We start from the raw sequence: 24,318 nt of genomic DNA on the forward strand, positions 1-24,318 counted from the left end.
CATGAATCTTGAACACCATGATGTTGATCCAATAAAGTTGGCGATCCCTCTGTTAGTGGCTATCGCTTTCGCTTGATAAATAATCATTTTTGTAAACACTGAAAGTCCCGCTTTTCTGTGGTCTAAAATCCAAGTATTCAGTTCTGCCTCAAGTTCTGGCCATTTTGTAGTTCCACTTCGTAGGTTATATTTATTGCGAGTTGCAATTTTTAAATACTCTTCCTGATTCCGCCAAGTTCTTATCATTTTCTTAGTTGGGAGTGGTACGAAATGCCTCTTTGTAGCCTGTTTCCATGTTCTTTAGCATACGCAATCACCCGTAGCTTGTATGCAATATTGTAACAATGCCGACGTTTTTCAGCCATAATTTGCCAAGAAATTTAGAGAAAATTTAATGGCAGAAATTTATCACCGTTCACAACTGCAACAACAATTAGAAAGTTTAAACGAACAGGACACAGCTGTGTTCGTCAATGCAAGCGCAGGCACATCCACTGAACTCTATGTCATTGTTTCTCAAAGTGTGGTACGCCTATCCCCGGGGGTACGTGAAAGGTCTTCAGGGGGTCTGTGGCAATTTTCGGCTATGCATCATTAATGCATAGAATAAAATTCAATGTATCCGTGAAGTTCGAGATTGTAAAACGTTCCTATTGTATCACTGAATAAGGTACAGAGACATATGAAACAAAATTTCATAATATAATTCCAAGCTGTCTGCCATATGCAATATGTTTCTCAACAAACAGTGCAATTAGAGACAACTGGGATAAAAACGGCACTAGCTAATGAATTGTATGTCCCCCCCTCCCACAGAAAATGCTGTATGACTCAAGCAAACTATATGTTGCCAGTGCAACATATGGTTTTGTTTGAGTGAACATGTTAAAACGAAGTTGAGAGTTTATTTTTCACTTGGTTAGACTATAATAAGTTTAGTTTAATCCTTTATCCAAGTGTGAGCAAGCAAAGTTTGCACCTGAAAGTATCTTCAGGACTGGGGTAAGGTAGTGCAACACCAGGAAACTCGTTGCAAAGGTGGAGAAAGATCTCATCACTCCTATCTCAGTATCTCTCATAATGCGAAGCACATCTCCTTGCGGATATGTGTAATGCTATGCATTAAGGCAAGGGCCACTACCCATACCGGTTTCGACCTTTATTGAGGTCTCATCAGTGGGAGCCAGGCCCAGTAGTGGAGATACAAAGGCAGAAGCAACGAGAGGTCATTCTAACCTACAAGAGTTGCAAAAGGGTGTGCAACCTTATTATTAAATTACTCCAGATTCAGAGAAAGATGTTTAAAACGAAGAAATATATAGTGAATGTGTTTCAGATATTATATAAGGAATTCAGTTGAAGAGAATTAGCATTTCAACTCAATTGTTGGCTTGTCTTTGTCATTTAGTAGCACGATCTTTTGTTAATATCGCACCAATCATATGAATGCAGATGTCTGAAGTTTGAGAAACACTGCTCTACATAACTGGAATGTTCTCACACACACTGCAAGGAACCAATAAAGAAATCGCATAACTCAGAACAGAGAAAATTTCCAGAAATGAAAATAATAAAAAATGAGTATCGGCGATAAGACGCACCCTGTTTTTCCGACCTATTTGCAAAGAAAAAAGTGTGTCTTATATGGCAGCAAATATGGTATAACTGCATCTTCTCAACAAATCATTGCCATACTTAAGTAACATACACTCATTCTTCTGATACACAGTTTCTTTAAAGATATAGGAAATCTCAAATGTAATTTATCTGATTTCTGATATCTGAAAGCAGTTATATGATGGAAGTAAACATGCCTCAAAACTACAAATACAAATGCTGTGACATGCCTTCAGGAACTATTACTTTACTTTTGTATCAGGACACTGCAGATATTATTTCATAACAAATCTTCAGTTAAAATGCTTTACATAATAAAGAATTTTATCTCTTAATATACTTCACAGATAGGATGCTTGTCATTTTCAAAAATTATTCAGTCATCTTTAGAACTGCAGAACTACTTGACAACTCATTTATAACTAACTGTATCATCAAAAAAGTTCTGCTTGCAATGACACACATTTGGATTGCCATGCTATGTTACATTTTTCATAAAACAATGTATACGCTATTTTAAAGATACCAAGTAATTTTATAACCTTGGTTTTAAAAGGATTAAAACCAATGTTATAAAATTACTTGGTATCTTTACCATATATTATACCCAAGGTAAAAATCTTGCCAAATGTATACACTATTTGATACTCAAAGACAACATGAGTGCAGTTCACTCACATGCACACACACACTAATAATATGTTGGCTCTATGTTGACTCCAAACATTGTATTGTTTAAAAAAAAGAAACAATGAGAAATGAGATATGTACAAGGGTGATCTGAAAGGTTCTTGGCCTCGACCATAGATGGCAACACTATGGAGAAGATTTTTTTTTTCTACGTTTGTACATCTGTCATAAGCATCCATGTGAAATTGCAAATCATTCTATCAAGTAGTTTGTTTTATACAGCTGTCTGAATCAAAAGACAACATATTGTCTGTATCCCTTGAAATGGATAAAATTGAGTATCGTGCGGTTATAAAATTCTTTGTAAAAGAAGGTTTAATGGCAAAAGAAATTCATTCGAAGTTCAAAAAGTTTATGGACACTCTTCTCCTTCATTTTCAACAATTAAGAAATGGGTTGCCGAGTTTAAACGTGGCATACCAGCCTCAAAGATGATCCACGTGAAGGATGTCCAAAAAATATAACAACACCAGAAATCACTGATCAGGTGCACAATATGGTATCAGATGACAGGCGAGTCAAAGTGCGTGAAATTGCTGAGACTATAGGCATTTCAAAAGAATGTGTAGGATATATTTTGCATGAAGAATTGCAAATAAAAAAGCTTTGCACAAGATGGGTGCCACGCTTGCTCACAGCAGATCAAAAACACACTAGCATGAAAATTTCTGAACAGTGCTTGGAGCATTTTAACAAGAATAAAGCTGATTTTGTGCATCGAGTTATTACTATGGATGAGACTTGGTTCACCATTACATACCAGAATCTAAACAGTGGACAGAAGCCAGTTGTTCAGCACCAAAGAAGACAAAGTTGGTTCCATCAGCAGGAAAGGTAATGCCATCAGTATTTTGAGATGCTAAATGCATTTTGTTTATTAATTTTCTTGAAAAGAGTAAAACAATAACCGGGGAATATTATTCTGATCTTTTAACCAGACTAGATGAAAAAATTCAAGAGAAAAGACCTGGTTTGCAGAAGAAAAAATCATCTTTCATCAGGACAATGCACCTACCCACAAAGGTGTTTTGGGGTAGGTGCATTGTTAAGGGATTTTTACTATGAATTGTTGGAACATCCACTCCATTCCCCAGATTTGGCTCCCTCTGACTTCTATCTCTTCCCAAAACTAAAACTCTTCCTTGCTGGTCAGCATTTTTCTTTGAATCAAGAGGTGATTGCAGCTATAGAGGGATATTTTGCAGATCTTACTGAGTACCACTACAGGGATGGGATAATGGCCTGGAGCATCGCTGGAATAAATGTATTAGTCTTAAGGGAGATTATGTTGAAAAATAAAAATAATTTTTAAATTATAAATTCGTTTTATCATTGTCAGGCCGAGAACCTTTCAGACCAACCTTGTATATGCAAGTGGTTACTTATCCACTTGCATATACAAGGTTGGTCTGATGGATTGTGTAATTTATCAGAAAAAAAGTTGGTATTGCTACTCTCTTCCGTAACATCTTTATTATTTATAGTTCTTTTCTAGTCTAGTATTGATGTTTCTACTGCTCCGTAACTTTCAGGTACCAAATTTCTTTTCTGTAAGTTCAAAATTTCATAATATAATTCCAAGCTGTCTCCCATATGCAACATAATCACTTGTTTTGCAGTTTTTGCAATCTATTTTCCTCACAACCTCAACATACTTGGTTATGTCCCATAGTCAGGATCATCATTCTCATCAAATGGAGATAAGATGGATACTTCATTCACTGTTACTCAGTTATAATCATAGCTGAGAAACCATATAGTATTAATTCTTTAAATTATAAATTACAGCTTAGAAAGGTTTTGTTTCTTTTCATTTACTCTATCAAATATTATTAAACATTAATTAAATTTCTTTTAATAAAAGTAATTTTTAAAGTATATAATCCTCAAGTTTTTATTTTCAAATAAAGAGAAAAATGCAAAAAGTTAAACCTTTTCTTGCATTCTTCAAGATCAATATGATCATATCCAACAGACATTGTAGCAATAACTTTTAAATGTGATCCTGAAAAATGAATTAAAAACTATTGCCAAAATGAAATTACAAACTTAGTGATTAAAGTTAAAAAATAATATTCAGAGACATATTCAAAGCTTTTATGAGAAAAATAATATTAATGAGCATCCATTAAGGATCATGTGAAAGGAGTATGAAAATAAAAAAAAAATCATGCAGCTGGTTGTGGTTTTTGGAATTATGAGTAAAGTAGCTGAGGTTATGAGGCTAGTGTATTCTGTAAATTGCACATATTTGACAGACTGATTTTCCAATTGGAGGGGTGAAAACAAAACAACAACAAAAAAAAAAAAACTGCTACCACTGCATGAGATCAGTTGATTTACTTTCAGATGAAAGAAATAGTTATAAAGGTTCTTTACATCATAAAAAGATCATGTTTTGATCTGCTGTAAAAATGACCAATGTGTTCTAGTAATTCAGTAATCTCACTGATTCTATTCATTTAAATGAATAGAATTAACGAGATGTGGCTGACCAAGGATGATATGGTCATAGGAATAGAATGCAAGGGATATAGTATCTTCAGAGAGGACAGAAGGGGTTTTTGCTAATGATAGAAGAGGAATTAAAGCCAAAAAGAGTAAAAGTACATGTGGGGGGGATACTGAGAGCAGTTCATTTGAGGTCTGGTGTGAGATAGAGGCCAACAGGACTAAATATGTAATTGGCTGCTGCTGCTGCTGTTGTCATCCAGGGGGTATAATGGAAGAATGTAGATGATATGCACTTGCAAATTAGCATAATGAGTACACGTCAAGTAATAATAATGGGGAAATAAATTGGGAAGAGGAATGGTCATCACAAGACAAGGAAGGAAGAAATTTATACACCTACTAAGAAATGATTACCTGAAGCAATATGTAATGGAGGGGATATGAAGTTCAAGAGTGCTGGATCATATTATTACATCAGAGAACTTAACACTAATCAATCCAGCTACACCACCTCTGCTTGGTGAAAGTGAGCATGTATTCTGGAAGACATGCAGAATTTTCTATTAAGAAGGGTATATGCTTGGAACTACAAAGCAAGTGATTATGAAAAAAATGAGGAGACAACTTTCAGCAGAGCAATGGCATAAGAATTTGGAGGAGACAGTTGTTGCATGGGGGTGGTCAAGGGGTATTTGAAAAAAGCAGTCTCTGGATGTATACTTAGAGTTAAAAGGATAAATCACGTAGGAGTTAGATGGCTGAATAGTGTCATTAAACAGAAGTTGCACACAAAGAAAAAATTATTATTATTATCATCTGACCTCCATGAATCAAAAGACTCATCACAGGAGGTCTATATTCTCTTATGCCAAAAGATTGAGCCCTGCCTTGAACCCATTCATAGTTTCTGAATTCACCACACATTCAGCAATACATTCCACTCAGCAATCATTCTCCATGCATAGAACTTTCTTCTCACTCCCTAGGCTACTCACACCTTCCTTATACAGCTTTCATGGATGGCCTCTAGTTTTATCCTTGCCTCTATGAATATCTTCTTCACATTATCTGGTAATGACTTCTCACCAATTTATGTCTCAATCATACACCCTCTTCTTCTATTCACAAGACTGTAAGTTGCATTCCTTCAATCTCTCCTCATATCTGTGCACCAATAGTACATACTGTTGTAGACATAAGGTTGTGGAGGGATTATACAAAAAAAGGTGATCAGCATGCCCCTGAGCAGTATAAGGTGCAGGCAAGAAAGGTGACCAGTATGGTAAGGAAGGCTAAAGCTATTATGAGAGAAAGCTAGCTGATGAGACCAAAAGAAACCTTAAAGAGTTCTGTCACTATATTACAAGTAAAAGGTGTAATGACTATGGAAGGATGACTTTAAAAAGTGCTGATGGTGGGAAGGAACCAAACCAAATAGTTGAATTTCTGAATGAGCATTTTGCAGGGCTACACCATCTAGGTGGTGACATTGACTGATAGGAGAATAGAGGTTGAAGAAATGGAGCTGTTACAGCCATGGGATTAGATGGCATATCGATCCATGTATTACAAGAATGTGCAAGGGAATTATCAGCTCCTCTGACCAACCTGTTTAATTTAAGCCTAAATACTGGGAAGGTGCCAATGGAGTGGATAAAAGGCAAAATAGTCCCTTTAAATAAAGGAGGCTCCAAGACAGAAGTATCAAATTATAGGCTAATCAGCATCTCAGGAGTGCTGGTTAAGGTATTGGAGAAATTGGTGAAAGACAGAATTCAGGACTGGGTGGATAGGAATATGATACTCTATAAAGGACAACATGGTTCTGTGAAGGGTAAGGCTCACCTTACTTAGTAATTTGCTTACTTTTTATAATCAAGTGACAATAGAGTTGGATAAGGCTATTCAGTGATATTACTAGATTTTGCAAAAGCATTTGACAAGATTCCACATAAAACTATATTGCATAAATTGAAAGAAATAGGGATGGATATGAGTAGTTTATGGAGGAGTTTAGTTCAGGAGAAGGCGAGTGACCAGTGGCATACCACAGGGTTTAGTACTTAGTCCTCTGTTGTTTAATTTGTATGTCATTGATATAAGAAATGATTTGACAGGAAATATTCAGTTGTTTGCTGATGATACTAAGCTGGGAAGAGCAACAGTAAATGAAGATGATACAGAGACTGTGCAGGAAGACTTAAACGGATTAGCTGTATGAGCAAAGGTAAATGACTGCAAGTTTAATGTGGCCAAGTGTAAGGTGATACACATTGGGAAGAGATAAGAAGCTGTGTGCTTTATTTATGGAACTGAACCTGCCGGAAACTGATGAGGCCAGTGACTTGGGTGTGATTGCGGACAGAGGATTGAAGTTTAGAAGGACATATTGCGAAGGTGACTAAAACAGCAAATCAGATTACATGGTTGTTGAATAACAAGAAGGGATAGAGAGGTTATTATTCCCCTATATAAAGAAGGCCACATCTGGACTACTTTGCACAGATCTGGACTCTATGATCCCATGGGGATGAAAAGTTGTGGAGAGGATCCAGATTCAAGTGACAAAGACTGCAGCAGGTCTGTGGAATGCTTCCTATGAACAGATTGGTGGTCCATAGACACCAAGGCATTTAAGTAATTAAAGGAGTTTTATAGGTTTGACACTGAAGACTTTCTTTAGCACATGGCAAGAGAGAGAGAGAGAGAATAAGGGGTTATCAGTGGAAGTAGTGTAAGAGTGAGGTTAGCAAGGTTGTTAGGAGCAGGTTTTTTGCTTGGAGGGTGGTGAATGTGTGAAATAGGTTGCCAGAGGCAGTTGTTGGTGCTTCATCGGTGAATGAGTTTAAGGAAAGGTATGATAGGTATTGTGCGAATGATGGCTAGTATGTGAATCATGAATCTCCTACAATGAGTCTTCCAACTCCATAGGAAATATCTGTATAATAATAACAATAGTATTGGATAAGACAAGAGCCTCTGTAGCTCAGTATAAGTGGTGTTTGCACTCCTCAGTGCTAGACACCCGATGAAAGAGCGTCGTGAGTTTGATTCTAGTTGCCAAGGAGAGGAACTTTTTCTAAGCCTTTTTTTTTCAACTGGCTCCTGAGCTAGTCAATTTCTGGCATGGGCAAGCAAGTTTTTCGTCCTGTAAACTCAAGAAATACTGCCCACTCAGTCTCCAAAAGTTAGATAGGGCTAAAATGGCCTCACCTACTCTGTCCTTATACGGGAATAAAAGGCATTAGCTGTTTTTTTTTTGTTTTTTTTTTCTTTTGGATAGGACTGGTGACTGGATGTAAGATTGGTATCAAAATATTGTATGGGGGAGGGGGGAAGGGATGTAGTAGTCCAAGAGAGGAAAGCTACCAGTGGTGCACTACAGGGATCTGTATTGAGGCCATTGTTGATCACTTGTATATTAATGATACTGGAATGACTTTAACTGGTAATATCCAATTGTTTGCAGGTAATGCAAAATTGGGGAGATCAATGTGGATCAAGCAGAGGACCTTGATGTGCAGAAATAAAGAGATTATGATTCCATTGTATAAGGCCTTGATTAGGTCTTATATGGATTATTGTGCACAGATTTAGTCACCTGGTTTTCATGGTGACGAGTCTGTTAGAAAGAATCCAGAAAAGATTCACAAAGGTGGTAATTGGCCTTTGAAATGTGACATATGAAGACAGATTGAGGGAATTTAATTTGCAAAGCATCATGAATAGGAGAAGGGGGGGGAGATATGATTGAGACATAAGTTGGTCAGGGATTGTTACCAGTTAACACGGAAGAAATTTTTCATTAGAATGGGAGAGAGGGGGAAGAACAAGAGGCCATTCCTGGAAACCATCTAAGGACAATGTGAGCAAAGGAATGAGAAGTAGGTTCTTTGCATGAAGAATGGTTAGTGAGTGTGTCATGAATACAGACATTGAATGAGTTTAAGGTTCGATGAGCTTTGAGTATGATAATGTGTACCTCTTGCAATGAGTTTCTGACTCCATGGAGGAGGTCTAATGTAAATAATAATATCAGTAACACTAGGTGATACTAATAATTGATAATTAACTTTAAGAGGAAAACAAGGAACTCTCGAAATATAAATATTTACGAGCTTCATAACACATGAGTCAAAGATTCCCTAAGTCTCACAGGATGACTATGATTATGATCATTGGGGGGGGGGAGAAACTTCATATTTTTAAATAAATTCCAAGCAAATAGTAAAATATTTGCATCAGTATCCAAATGTATTTTATCTGGAATATTTTCTATAATTCTGTCCAATACAGCCAACTGATTGTCTTCTTTATAAGATAATGTATAGCTATACAATATTTTCTAAATTTCTAAAAAAAAAAAAAAAGGAGGGGGGGGGGGGATATGATTGAGACATAAGTTGGTTAGGGGTTGTTACCAGCAAGTTAACAGTGAAGAAATGTTTCATTAGAATGGGAGAGGGGTGGTAGAACAAGAGGCCATTCCTGGAAACTGTATGAGGAGGGTGTGAGCAAAGGAGTGAGAAGTAGGTTCTTTGCATGGAGAGTAGTTAGTGAGTGGAATGCAAGGAATGCAAACTCTTGAGATATAAATATTTACAAGCTTGATAACACATAATTCTGAGTAAAAAATTCCCTAAGTTTCAATGGATGACTAAGATTATGATCATTATGGGGGGGGGGAGAAACATCAGATTTTTAAATAAATTCCAAGCAATTAGTAAAATATTTGCACCAGTATCCAAATGTATTTTATACGAAATATTTTCTATAATTCTGTCCACTACAGCCCAATTATCTTCTTTATAAGGTAGCATGTTAATCTGCACAACATTTTTTAAATTTCTGCCCTTTTGTGATTGACACTTCAATGGTTTCTTCTTACCATGAAAGGTTCTATGCAAAGAATACAGTCTCATTTTCGCAATGTTGACCGTGTCAATGATAAGTCAGAAACCATTTTGAAGAGTAGCTCTTGGCCTTTCAAAATTGGCTGCTGCTACCTTTCAATTTCTTCAGTAAAGAATATGCTATCATATCACTGTTTCAGTGAAGTTTTCACAAAGGAGAACGATGATATTTGTTAGCTAGAAGATTTAAACCCATTTCCCTTGTTTTATCTATTATCGCTGCACTTATCCTTCTTTAAATGTTTCCTTGTTTGTATCAATATAATAAAAAGTCTATATATTTTAGAGAATGTAATTCTTTAGAGGATGAATGTTGAAAGATATCTCTTAATCTGTTCTCTCTTTAACAACTTCACTGTTTTAGGTGTCTTTGCCACACTTCTTATAGGCTGCCTCCTTCAAATTATCCTTTAAGTAATATCTATGGTTATATCTTAAGTCAGATTTGGTCACCTGGTTTTCAAAAGGACAAAGAGATGTTAGAAATGATCTCTGCAATTTACAGAGTCTAGTGGACAGGAGTAAGAGGGCTGATATGATAGAGACATACAAGTTGTTAAGGGGTTGCTATAGGATTAATGTTGAAGAGATTTTTCATATAATGGTGGGAGATCGAGAAACTACAAGAGGTCATCCCTGAAAGCTGTATAAGGAGGGCATGAGTAAGGGAGTGAAAAGCAGGTTTTTAGCATGGAGAGTTGTGAATGATTGGAATGCATTGCCTGAGAGTGTGGTGTCTGCATAGAATTTGAATGTCTTTAAGGCAAGGTATGATGAGCTGTGTGTGTGTGTGTGTGTGTGTGTGTGTGTGTGTGTGTGTGTGTGTGTGTGTGTGTGTGTGTGTGTGTGTGTGTGTGTGTGTGTGTGTGTGTGTGTGTGTGTGTGTGTGTGTGCACGTTTGACAAAGGGATCTCCTAGATGATTCTTTGACCCATGGGGTCTTAGCATAATAATAATAATCTGAAATGATGATATACTATCCAATCTAGTGAAGACTTTTTTTTTTTTTTCAGGCAGCATATTTAACACATGAGCAATACCTAATCAGAGACAGATTCCTTATTTACTTGAGTACACTGATGAGTTTTCCATATATTAGGACTAATTTCACCTACTTTAGAATATTGTCTTTTAAAGACATGTACTATCCTTTAGACATGGGGAGTTATTCAAAAAAATCTTTGCTTTCCCATGCATCTTAGCACAAATAATCATTAATAACAAAAAAAAATTGACTATTTGTCTAAATCCCTAACTCTTTCAGCTTTCTACATTTTTTTAGTGATTTAACATCACCAGAAAATGCAGAATTATAAAAATGGGATTAGTTTCAGAAATTCCTCACCTTTTGCATTGAGGTTGATGAAATAACACTATCTGTAGCCATTTTATTCTAGAAAGTCAATTTCTGAAATCTACAAGATTGAATTTTGTTAATTTGCACCTCACTATCTGCAAATGCACTATAGGTTTACTAATAACCTTTCATGGGTGGGAACCGCATAAAATAAATAAATAAATAAGTAAAATGATATCCTTTTGTAGGTTTCAGAAATTACACTTTCATAAAAAATAATATACTTTGATCACAACATCTTTGCAATAAATTATGTCCAAAATTAATAAAGATGATTAACACAAAACAGACCACCCAGAAATTCAAATGGCTCACATGCCTTTTCAGGAATTCAGAGTTAAAACATTGTCAAATAAGAATACTTTTAACCTGAATACTTTCCTAATTAGCATATCACTCATTTATGACATAAGACACAATTTGTTTCTAATCATAAATTACAGAATGAAAACTACAAACAATAAAGATGTCTCATTCTCATATCTCTCTTACCTTAACTACATATAGATTTTTGGTGTGAAATTAATTTCTCTTCTCTTGCAAACTTCTTCGAGTGTTCCAAATGTTTATGCATAACTAATACCAAAGAAAATTTAAGTTATCTTTTACAACAATTAGAACCTTCAATACATTACAATTTCCATAAATTCTTCATCGTTCTTCAGGATTTACAATTCAATACAATTGTCTTTCACTTACAAGAAGAATGAAGTTTATTCACAGTTAGGCTTGAAAGTTTCTGAGACACTGATTTTTTTATATATATTTTTTTAAATATTACCACTGACAGGATTGACACTAGAAGTATTCTTAAAATGCAAACTGTTCCAAAGGATTCTGCTGAAGAATATCTTCTTTACACTGAATTGCCCATTTCATTACTTAAGGCTGCATAAAACACTCTTTAGGACATTTCCGGTTTCCTTCGCTTTTTGTCATAAGCAACTGCAGCTCCCATAGTCTTGCACACTGGCCACTCCTATATTCTCTTCTCTGTTAACTAATGCAACTATTGGTTTTGTCTACCTCTGCTCTTTCCTGTTGTCTTTTCATGCAACAGCAGCTTCTGTCGATATCTATTCTCCTCTTTCTGAAAGCCTATTCCCCCCCCCCAAGGTCTGTTTTTCCCCTTTGTGCTCTTAGTCATTTATATTTTGTACCCATTAGATTGCATAATCTTAAAGGAAAATAGTGAGATGGAATCCTTTTCATATGCTCAGATTTGTTTTAAGTTTTCACAACTTCATGTATGTATACAAGCAGTGTTCAAGACTATTACTCTTCATTTGCATAAAGTTAGTACAATCCATGAAAAACAGAAGGCAAGTTAAAAAATTTACTATCAACGAACACAGTAAGCAATGTTTTCCATAATAACATTGTAATACTAATGAAGGGTGAAGGGTAGATGTAATCTTTATAGGTTTTGCACACTTCACTACCAACTGATAATCTCAATGCTCTATAAATTCAATTGATAAATCAATCTGTTGAATTTATAAAGCACTGAGATTATTTGTTTAACTACAAAATTACAACAGGAATTATCTTCCAAGTCAATTAGCTTCTTATGAACTGAAGTTCCTGTTGATAAAGCAGTTAATTCTATATACAAAGTCAGCAATGTCTGATTAATACATGTTTTCTAACCAGTTTATCCATTTTGCAGACTGGTCCTTAACATCTCCATATAGACTAGTTAATTTACTTTCAGCAGAAAAAGCTATTAGTTCCACATATCCTGGAGAGGGTTAAAACTCAAGTTTTTCAAACTAAACAATTCATTGCTGTTGACTATGATATAGAATTATAATCCTCATGATCTCTGCTGTTTCATTTATTCTTATTTTTTATAATGTTTTAGTCAGAATTAAACTTTTTAAAACTTACCTGCAGCATCTAATAGTTCTGAATCAATTTTTTCTGTAAGTAAGCAGAAGAGTCCATTTTTTCCAGTTATTCGTTTTAAGAATTCATCCCGTGGAATAGGTGTATTTTCTTGCCATATTTCCAATGAGCAACTAAAAAAAGTTAAATAAAATATTAAAAATGTAAATTTAAAACATGGAAATATGTTTTGAATTCACAATTTATAATAACTTATAATATTTAAGAATCTTGGTGATGAGTCAGCAGTTCAAGCAACATTTAGCTAATTAGGATAAAAAAAATTCTAGAAAGTTCTTTCAATATGTGGCTATCATTTATTTTATTTATTTATTTTTATGTGGCTCCTATCCATGAAAGGATTTCATAAACCTATAGTACATTCATACCATGGGTAGGCTATGATAATTATTTTTCTATTTTTTTAATTATTTTATTTATTTATTTATTTACAGACTTGAAGCCCTGCTCTAGAGACTAAACATGAAACTTTTTCAAGCGACTTCAGGTCTCCAATAAGTGGGATGGTGGTCTAACACTGGGTGATGAAATTCATCTACCACTTAAAGATAATCACAAATATCCATGCCCACAGCAAGATTTGAAACTCAAAGTTGTTGCAGAGAGCAGATACACTAACCACTCAGCTGACAAGACCAGTTTATTTGAAGGAAGAATGATCATGGAAGGATACAAGTTGTTGGAAAGCAGAGAGTTAACTACTATAAAGAAATTGGTGTATTTAATCCTTTCTTTTAGGCTTACATGGTGATCCGAATACATTTTGGAAAATTATGGAGACAACTACCGTGTTTGAGTAAACCTTTAGTTTAATATAAACCAAAATCCACATTCGAAGTTTCGACCTTTATATCAAGGTCATCTTCTGGAGCATATATACTTATATACAGAGAAACAAGCTGCACTACAATCTACATGGCTTGTTAAAGTTACTGACCAACCATTACAACAATTATTGGCCTGACCTCTGGTGAAAAAAAATAAAAAAAAACTTACTGCATCAATGCTAGAGTCCTGTTATTAATATTATCTATTGGTTGTAAAATTACATTGGGAGCAACAACAAGTCTATATACGTAGGCTGTTCAATAAGTAATAAGACTATATTTATACAGAAAACAGATTACCTTTAATCGTCATCATTTACATGGTCTTATTCGAAGTAACTACCGTGAGACACGATGCATTTGTCCCAACATTGCGTCCACTTCTTAAACACATGTGAAAGTCCGTTTTTTGAGAGTTCTTTCAAAACCGCCTCCACAGCTTTTACACATGCTTTGTTCCTTTCGAAATGGCGGCCTCTTAGTGGTTTCTTGAGCTGAGGAAACAGCCAAAAATCACACCATGCGAGATCAGGACTGTATGGAGGGTGTGGTAGGATATCTGTGTTGTTCTTCTGCAAAACGTCCACTACACAACCAACAATATGTGGCCTTGCATTATCGTGGTGCAATAAGAAGCCATTCTTCAGCAATGGACGCTTCCTTTTGATGTGCTTGATGATAATTGCTGCTGTGTTGATCATTGTCTCTGCAATGGACATTGAAGGTCTTCCCTCACATTCAAGATCTTCCACATTTTGCCTTCCTTCCTTAAAAGTTTTATGCCAGCGAAAAACACTTGCCCTCGACATTGCTTCATCGTGGAAAGCTTCGCGTATCATGTTAAAAATGTTTGATGCCAATTTTTGCAATGGTTATGGTTTTACTGTAATAATCAGATTCTTTTTTGATGATGTTTTATGAAGTACTTTATTAATATATATTTGTTATAACCATTATTTATAAATGTGTCACTTATGACTTTTAGTTCCTGTTTCAGAGTTAGCTGGTTAGAGAAAATTGTTATAGCTCTGTATGCTCTAACCAGCAAGCTCTGAAACGGGAACTAAAAATCATCAGCGACACATTTATAAATAATGGCTATAACAAAAATACTATTAATGAAGTACTTCATAAAACATCATCAAAAAAGAATCTAGATTACAGTAAAACCATAGCCATCCCATACATTAAAGGGTTATCAGAAAAAATCAACAGAATCCTACACCAGTATAATCACAATGCCACCTTTAAACCACCTATAAAACTTAAAAATATATTCAACTCCTCTAAGGATACTCTCCTCCCATTGGCACATCCTGGAGTTTATTGCATCCACTGCACCTGTAATTTACCATACATTGGTGAAACAGGACGTACAATCCCTATACGTAAGAAATAACACATAAGACACATTAAATATAACCGTTTTGGTGAAGCAGGCCTCTCAGATCACGCTCTCTCAACACCTTATACCAAATCGACTGGAAAAATACCCGATCTTTATACCATATAAAAACCTGGTATGAAAGAAAATTTAAGGGAGCCTCTGAAATTCTGATAAATCACCCAAATATCAAGAATAATGGTGGCATGAAAATTCCAAGAATCTGGATGGCACACATTCAGCCTACTTAATATTTAGTATCCAGTATACTTCAGGACTCTAGGCAACCTTCAACTAGTATTGGAAACCATCCCATACCAACTGGTTGGAATGTACATGTATAATCATGGTGTTTGTATGTATATATGTATAATCTTTATATATGTTTATACGTATAATCATTTGTTTATATGTTTATATGTATAATTATTATTATTATTATTAGACACCTCCAGGGAGTCCAAAGACTCATCGAGGGAGGGCACCTGCTCTACAAGCCTGTCTCCACCACTCAAATCCACCAACTGACTGCAACTACACCAATGCCACCAAAGATACAAATACTTTAAAGCTCATATCACCATAATCAACATTGAGATAGTGAGGTAAAATTCACCAAACTTATATAAAATTACTCACAACTCAGCATGATGCCTATGAAATTCAAATGTAACAATTTTTAATAAATCAGTTCTGATTAAACCATTATTTTTATTATTATTATTTGACACCTTCAGGGAGTCCAAGGACTCGTTGAGGGAGGGCACCTGCTCTACAACTCTGTCTCCACCACTCAATCCACAAACTGACCGCAACTACCCCAACGCCACATACCGCCGACCACCACCACTACTCTTTCACAGGCAATCGCAAACATCCATGCCCACGGCGGGATTCGAACCCGCAGCCTTTTTTTTTTTTTAAATGCATATGTATAATATATATAATATGTATAAGGTTTATATGTAGAATCATATATATATATAGACTTGTTGTTGCTCCCAATGTAATGTTACAACCAATAGATAATATTAATAACAGGACTCTAGCGTTGATGTAGTAAGTTTTTTTTTTTTCACCAAAGGTCAGGTCAATAATTGTTGTAACGGTAACTTTAACAAACCATGTAGATTGTAGTGCAGCTTGTTTCTCTGTATATAGTATATATGCTCCAGAAGATGACCTTGATATAAAGGTCGAAACGTCGAATGTGGATTTTGGTTTATATTAAACTAAAGTTTTACTCAAACATGGTAGTTGTCACCATAATTTTCCAAAATGTAAAAATGGTGTATTTAATGGGTATTTCATACTAGTGACTTTGAAAAAAGCTTGAATAAGGGTTTTAGTAAACTATATTTTAGTAAACTATTTTAGTAAACTTTGATGTTAAGTAAACTATATTAAGAAGATAGAGGAGGGCTTCATGAGAAGTAATGATACAGGAGAATATATGTGAAGTTAATTGTGCTCTTGACCTACTATGCAAATGGAATGGCAAAATTTAGGCTTCAAATTACAGGTCAGTCTATGTGACTTGGAGCTATGGTCAAACTTTTGGATAGGTTGGTGGGGGTCCAGAATTGAGCAAAATGGTTATGCTGTAATTAGAGCTGAGGCAACAAAAGTTAAGAATCTATTGTATCACATCTGTTGATTGCAAACATACTTTGGCTAATTTGTCTATCTGTTTTGTAGGATAAAAAAAAACAGGTTTGACAAGAAACAAGGGTAGGGTTCTCTTTGAGGATCTGTACAGGTTTATAAGGGAAGTTGTGTTTAAGCAATATACTTATGCATTAAAACAGTGATACACACACACACACACACACACACACACACACACACACACACACACACACACACACACACACACACACACACACACACACACACTGGAAAGGGAAGATGCATATATATCAAAGATGGGAAACTAAAAAAAAAATAATGATGCAACTTTCAGAAATACTGATTTTGGTTTCCATTTCAGTTCATGTTTTCTAATTCAAGTTTTTTAGTCAATTTCACCTATGCGCACTGGCTCTGATTTGAGTTTTGATTTCAAGTCCAGTTTTCCCAATTTCTATAATTTTTTTTTTTTTAATTTATATATTATTATTATTATTATTACGGGTATCTCCATGGAGTCAGTAGACTCATCGCGGGAGACCCAAACTAGCAAAACAATATCTGTCATATCTCTTCTTGAATTCATTTACAGACGAAGAGCTCACAACTAAGTCAGGCAATGAATTCCACTCATTCACCACCCTCCAGGCAAAAAACCTTGTTCTGACACCTTTGTTAACCACACTCTTCTTTAATTTCCAGAGATGACCTCTTGTTCTTCCATCACTATCACACAGCTGAAACATTTCCCCTGCATCAATCCTATAAAAACCTTTTAGTAATTTGAATGTTTCTATCATATCCCCTCTTCTTCGCCTATCAACCAATCTCTGCAATCCACAAGCTCTCAATCTATCAACGTAGGGAGCATTTTTTATATCACTCACCAACTTGGTCACTCTTCTCTGAACCCTCTCCACAGCCTCCTCATCTCCAAGGAATCCAGGTGACCAGACCTGAGCACAGTAATCCAAATGTGGAAGTATCAATGCTTTATAAAGGGGAATAATAACCTCTTTATCTCTGGATGTCAGTGTGTTCCTCAACAACCAAGTAATCCTATGTGCAATCTTGGACACCTTAGCAATGTGTCCTCTGAACTTCATCTCCCTATCTACCAATACCCCTAAGTCCCTAGCCTCATCAATCTCTTGGAGTACCTTTCCATCGATGTAGTACACAGCTGGTAATCTTTTAATCCCAAAATGCATGACTTTACACTTTTCCACATTGAACTGACATCCATTTTCTTTTGCCCATTTTACCAGCTTATTTAAATCCTCCTGCAAACTTTCAACATCAGCTTGAATTTTTATTGCACTACACAACTTTGCATCATCAGCAAACAACTGAATATCTCCCTTTAAGCTGTTTCCTATATCATTTATATACAAATTAAACAACATTGGCCCAAGCACAGAGCCCTGAGGCACACCACTGGTCACCTGCCTCATTCTGGACTCGGCTCCTCCATACACCACCTTATGGTATCTCTCCCTGAGCCATTCTCCTATCCATATCACCAATTTAATATCCATTCCCATCTGCTCCAATTTGCGTAACAGTGTTCTATGGGGTATCCTGTCAAAAGCCTTAGCAAAATCCAGAAGTACCACTGTGTAGCCAGTTCCTTTGTCCAACTCAGATTTTATTCTATTATGAATAGTTAATAGATTGCTAAGGCAGGATCTACCTTTAACAAAACCATGGTGGCCTCTATAGAGTATCATATCCTGATCCACCCATTCTTGAATTTTGTCTTTAACCAACTTTTCCAACACTTTTACCACTACTCCTGAGATGGTGATTGGTCTGTAATTTAATACCACAGTTTTAGAGCCACCCTTATGCAAAGGAACCACTTTGCCTAACTTCCACTCCCTAGGGACCATACCAGAGTTCAAACTTAAATTAAATATCCAAGTAAGAGGGGTTGACAATTCATTTGCACATTCACGCAACACCCGAGCTGATATTCCATCTAAGCCTACCGCAGTGTTTGCATTTAAGTTTTGCAATATATTTAATACCTCTGATTCTTTAGCTTCAATTCTCACATTAGGTATTGTTATAGGTATAGAGATATCCTCACTTGGGTGATAGACTTTTGAAAAGTGATCACTCAGTAACTCGACTATTACATCTGATTTTGTCACCTCAATACCATCAGCACCCACTAAGGTTATCCTTCCGAAGTCATTCTTCCTCTTACTTGCCACATAGCGGAAGAACTCTTTGGGATTACCCTTGATCTCTTTGGCTAAGGTCTTCTCATAATCTGATTTAGCTTTTCTTACTATGCTGGTAACCTTCCTAGCTTGAGCCTTGTACTGCTCATGGGTGTCCTGATCGCCTTTCTCCTTGTAAATTCTCCATAACATTTTCTTTTTTTGCAGTTCAAGCTTGATACTACTGCTCATCCATCTAATGCCTGCCTTGTTTGACCTCCTGACCATGGGGACACAATCTGATATTGCTTTCCTCAGATACCCGCTGATTTTATCCCAAGCACTGCTAACATCTTTCCCTTGCAATATGTTCTGCCATGGGATGGCTGCAAGCTCACTGCCTAACCTGTAGTTCCGTACATACCCCTTCTTAATAGAAAAATCCACAGATTTTGCAACCTCCCAAGTCAATACCACATGATCGCTTTCACCAACTGGAGGTAACGAGGACACCTTACTTATGCATATAACCTCTGAACCAATAACCAGGTCCAACACTCTCACACCACGTGTCCCTATTATTTGATATCTATTATGAATTGATTCTGCACTCTCATTTGAAATAAAAAAATCTCTGCTACTAAATATGTTCATTAAAATCCAACAAGATGTGACTCTTGTACATGACTGATATTGCACCTTTCAGTTTCATCACTCTCTGTTTCAATAAACTCTTTTACATTATTTCACCAACAGCTCCAAATCTACCTTATTTCAATAGCATGATGGTTAGAGTGGTAAAATTCAGAGATTCGAAATCTGAACAGGGCACCATTGTGGAAGTACCAATATTGTCTGTTTTACTAGGTGATTAGTTGCAGATTTTACATTCAGGGTTCAACCATGCCAATGCTGAAATGGGACATTTCATTCCACTCTTTGATAACTTGAAATAGGATCCCATGAGAATCAGTTTTTAATCTTCCAGTGAAAGGGGGGGGGGGAGAGAAAATGTTACAGTTTACTTGTGTTGTAACTATAGGCTTATTTCAGTTTAAACTTTCCAAATTTCGACTTAGATTTTTCAAAAAATATCAGTTCAAGTTATTTTGGGGGATTTTTTTTTATTTCAGTCCAAGAAAAATATTGATTTTATCAGTTTATCAATTCAAATTCAATTCAGTGACCTATACCTGATATATGGCAATATATACAGAAGATCAAGGCTTTTGATAGATCACATTAGACAACAGATTAGTAAGTTGAATAGGAAATTGGAGGTCTGTCAACAAGTTGCGTATGAGAAAGCAGCATCCAAGAAGAGGCTGTAATGACCCATCATAGTCACTACTATGATATACTAGGGCCATTACTATTTAAAGCATATTAAAAATACTAGATGTTTAAATGGAAATATGCAATTGTCAGCAGATGATTAAAAGTTAGGAACTATGAAGAGTCAAATGATGAGAAGACTACAAATGTTGCAAAGATTTTGAAATTGAGATGATGACTGGATGCTGTGTATACAATTGATAGATATATTTTGAAGAAGGCAGAGATAAAGGACATGGGATGGTAGACAAGGACATAAATTGAATGGTAGATGAGTGTGGTGAGTGCAGAAATGGAGTTTAAGGAATACTTTGAAAAGCACTACATTATTAATGTCAATTACAATTCTTTTCACTCTGCATATGTTTAATGACGATCATAATAATAAGAAAAAGAAGAGAAGGTTTTTACATCCAAACCTTACTCTACAATCAGTGAAACTATTAACCTCCTTACCTAACTTACTATGCTTTCACCTCCTTTTAAAACCACTTCTCCCTCTTAATTCTTATAAAAACAAAAAAATTATAAATAAATAAATATAAATGAAAATTAAATATCAAACTAAATTTTCTTAGGGGATAAATGACTTCCATCAATTAGTAAAACAATATTGCAATTCTTACTGGAGGTGCAAGGTGGCTACTGCAATGTTTCATTTAAAAATTCTAAGATTTCTGTTCTTTTATTGGACATGTTCAACACAATGTAATTAACCAACTAGGAAGCAAGCACTTCCTCTTTGAAAGAAGTCCTAGTATAGCACTGTGCAAGGGGCAACTGTCAAGGCTGCACTGGAGTGCAGGCATTTCCTGTGAGAGTTACTATTTACCTTTTCTTAAATTCATTCCATTCACGTACTTCGCTACAAGAGAAAAATTCTAGCTCTTACTTATCCCTTTCATGAGTGCATTTATTTATTCTCACCTTCCATGGATGCCCTCTATGGCCATTTCTGTTTCTCTAGGTTCCCCCCCCCCCCCATATACACATACTTTCTGCAAAATTAAAAGCTTCATCTACAGGTATCTTGTGACATGATAGGTCTCTATCATGTCACCCCTTTCTCCTTTTGGCTAGTATCTGCAGTCCTGGGTTTCCGAGGTGATGCAGATATCATCTTTGACACTCTCCTTTGTGCCCTTTCATATTATATCTGCACCACCTTGGAAACCAGAGGACCAGATTTGTGCATAATAGTCTAAATGAGGTGATATCAAAGCCTAGTAAAGAGGCAAAATTTCAGCATTGCAATAAATTATCACTAAGATTGCATTCAGTTATATTTATAGCAGAACTTCAACTTCTTATCTACTAAAATGCCACAGTCACTAGCCTGATCAGTTTCTTCTAGCATAATCCCACCAATATGCCATTGGATATCTCATTATACCAAAGTGCATAACTCTGTCCATTAGTAATTCATTAGTACGTAGATCCTTTATATGCTTCCCAGAGTTTATTTAAAAATTGACCTTTGTTTTTATTATGTTGGATTAGATATCGTTGACTATCAAAAAAATATATATGCTGAATACCAAGAGAGTCGGCTGACCTATTTCACATAAGAATTGCAACCATTCTAATTTATTCCAAACTGCAATTAGAAATATCACGAATGATGAATACAATATATTGAAGAATTTAGAAAAAAAGGCAAACATCCTAATACTGAAAGCAGACAAAGCAATACAGCTGTAGTTTTGATTCAAATCTATATACAAACAAAATGAATGAACTACTTAACGATGTCAAGACATACAGACAATTAGACAAACCACCCAACTTAGACTATTCATAATAAGACTAATGATTTAATAAGAGATCTTTGTAACTGGCCCTTGGACCAAAGAAATTAAAGAAGAAATCACTGCTCAATATATCTGGTTTTTCCACATATATATAGTACATCTAAAATCCACATGGTGGACATTCCACTAAGACTAAAGTGGATATGAGGCATTCCTAACACATTATCTTTGTAAATATCTATATACCCTACTAGCTCCACATATAGGAAAAGCATCATCAATATAAAAAAACTCCAAGGATTTCATAAACGAAATAAAAGGCATTAAACTTAATCTCATAGACATCCTGGCTACTTTGGATATAAATAGTTTGTTCACTAATGTTCCAAGAGAAGAGACAATCTTAATAATAGAAAACACCTTTCTGATTAATACTACCAAACTTTTCAAGCACTGTCTAGAAAAGACACTTTCCTCAAATTCCAAGGCCACTATTTTGAACAATCAGAAGGCTTGGCCCTGGGCACAGCAATTTCTCCAAACTTAGGTTAATGTATACATAGAAAGATTTGAAAAAAACAGCTGTTGAGAGGTATCATACCAAACCAAGATTATGGGTAAGATATACATATATATATATATATATATAAAAAATGAATATATATATATATATATATATATATATATATATATATATATATATATATTCATTTTTTAAATTAACTGACTTAAACCCGAGAATTATAACACAATGACATTTATTTGAAAAAAACGCAACATGTTCCGTCAAAAATGACTTCTTCAGGCGATAAGAACATAGAAAGACAATAAAAGACACTTAAATTAACATTGACACACTCTAAAGCTATACAACTATAAAGCCATAATATTCGACTGTAAATTACAGTTATGAGCTTGAACTACAGTCCGAGTTAAAGTTCTATTGTTGTACACCTGTGCGTGTGTGGAATCACGTGATCTCCAGTATCTAATAGTAGAGTTGAAAGAGTCTGCCAAATTATAGCTAAGATTATTATTCAAATGAAAAGGGTCTAAGGTGATTTCCCTTGACTCGACAATGCGGCGCTCTATTTCATCATGGCTGATGTGTAGGTTTGAAGTCAATGTCCAATCTATTTCATGTTGGTAGCCTTCGTTGTTCGTGTTTATTGAAAGCAGGACATGGCCCAACAGAGCAGTAGCTCTGGTTCTCTTATAAGCAATGTCTCTCTGATGCTCTTCGAGTCGTAGTAAGATAGATTTTTCTGTCTGTCCATAGTAAGGCTTTCCGCATTCACAAGTGACCTTGTATACACCTGGGAATTGTAGAAGGTTGTGAGGTTGTTTATAGTTGTTGAAGCGTGATCTTATTTTTGGCAGAGTCGAGAAGCACGTTTTTTGTTAAACTTCTTTAGAATTCTGCTCAGCTTTTTGGATAGTGTGCTGATATATGGCAAGACGATATGACCTTTGGAGTCGTCCTGTGTCTCTACGTTGTTACGTTGGTGGCGGGATAATTGGTTGTTAATACTTTTTAGAGAGTAGCCATTGTTTTTAAAGGTCCATTTAAGATGTTGTAGTTCCTTTTTTAGTTCTTCTTCATCTGACAGTACAGATCTTGCACGATTCGCTAGAGTTGATATAATACCCAACTTTTGCGCTGGATGGTGATGGGAGGACGCATGCAAATATCTGTCTGTGTGTGTTGGCTTTCTAAAAATAGAGACTTTAATTGATTCAGGCGTCTTGGTGAGTTTAACATCTAGGAAGCAGATGGAACTATTTTCTTCAATCTCCATAGTCAATTTTATATCTTGATGGCGGTTGTTTAAGTGGTCGAGGAACTTGTTAAGATTCTCAGTACCATGCTCCCATATGAGGAATATATCGTCCACATATCTAAGCCAAATTTTTGGTTTTAAAGTAAAAGAGGAGATCGCCTTTTCTTCAAAGTCCTCGAAAAAAATGTTGGCTAACACAGGAGAGAGAGGGCTTCCCATAGCTAATCCTTTGACCTGTTTGTATAGTTTACCTTCGAATTCAAAATAGCCAGAGTTTACACAGTGAGATAACAGAGAGAGCATTTTATTTGAAATCTTGTTTTTTAAAATATGGAGAACGTCCTGTGTCGGAACGTTGGTAAAGAGTGCTACCACGTCAAAGCTCACCATGATATCAGAAGATTTTAGTTTTAGGTCCTTTATTTTAGAGACAAAATCTGTTGAGTTTTTAATATAAGAAGAAGATTTTCCCGCATAAGCTTTTAACGATGACGCCAAATATTT

At 35.6% G+C, this 24,318-nt stretch overlaps 1 protein-coding gene across 1 annotated transcript in view; it reads right to left on the reverse strand.

The window, feature by feature from the left end:
- Positions 1-24,318, reverse strand: part of LOC150096293 (glyoxylate reductase/hydroxypyruvate reductase-like) — a 198,138-nt gene that overhangs the window by 98,883 nt on the left and 74,937 nt on the right. The window contains exons 3-4 of the mRNA XM_090409117.1: positions 12,922-13,052; positions 4,240-4,312 (exon numbers count right to left, since the gene is read on the reverse strand). Of these exons, the coding sequence (XP_090265243.1) occupies positions 4,240-4,312; positions 12,922-13,052 (204 nt within the window). The remainder of the gene's footprint in view (positions 1-4,239; positions 4,313-12,921; positions 13,053-24,318) is intronic.

Source organism: Typopeltis vanoorti, chromosome 19, assembly GCF_054136105.1.
Source record: "Typopeltis vanoorti isolate ZY-2024b chromosome 19, IOZ_Tvanoo_1.0, whole genome shotgun sequence".
In the NCBI taxonomy this organism is placed as follows: Eukaryota; Metazoa; Arthropoda; class Arachnida; order Uropygi; family Thelyphonidae; genus Typopeltis; species Typopeltis vanoorti.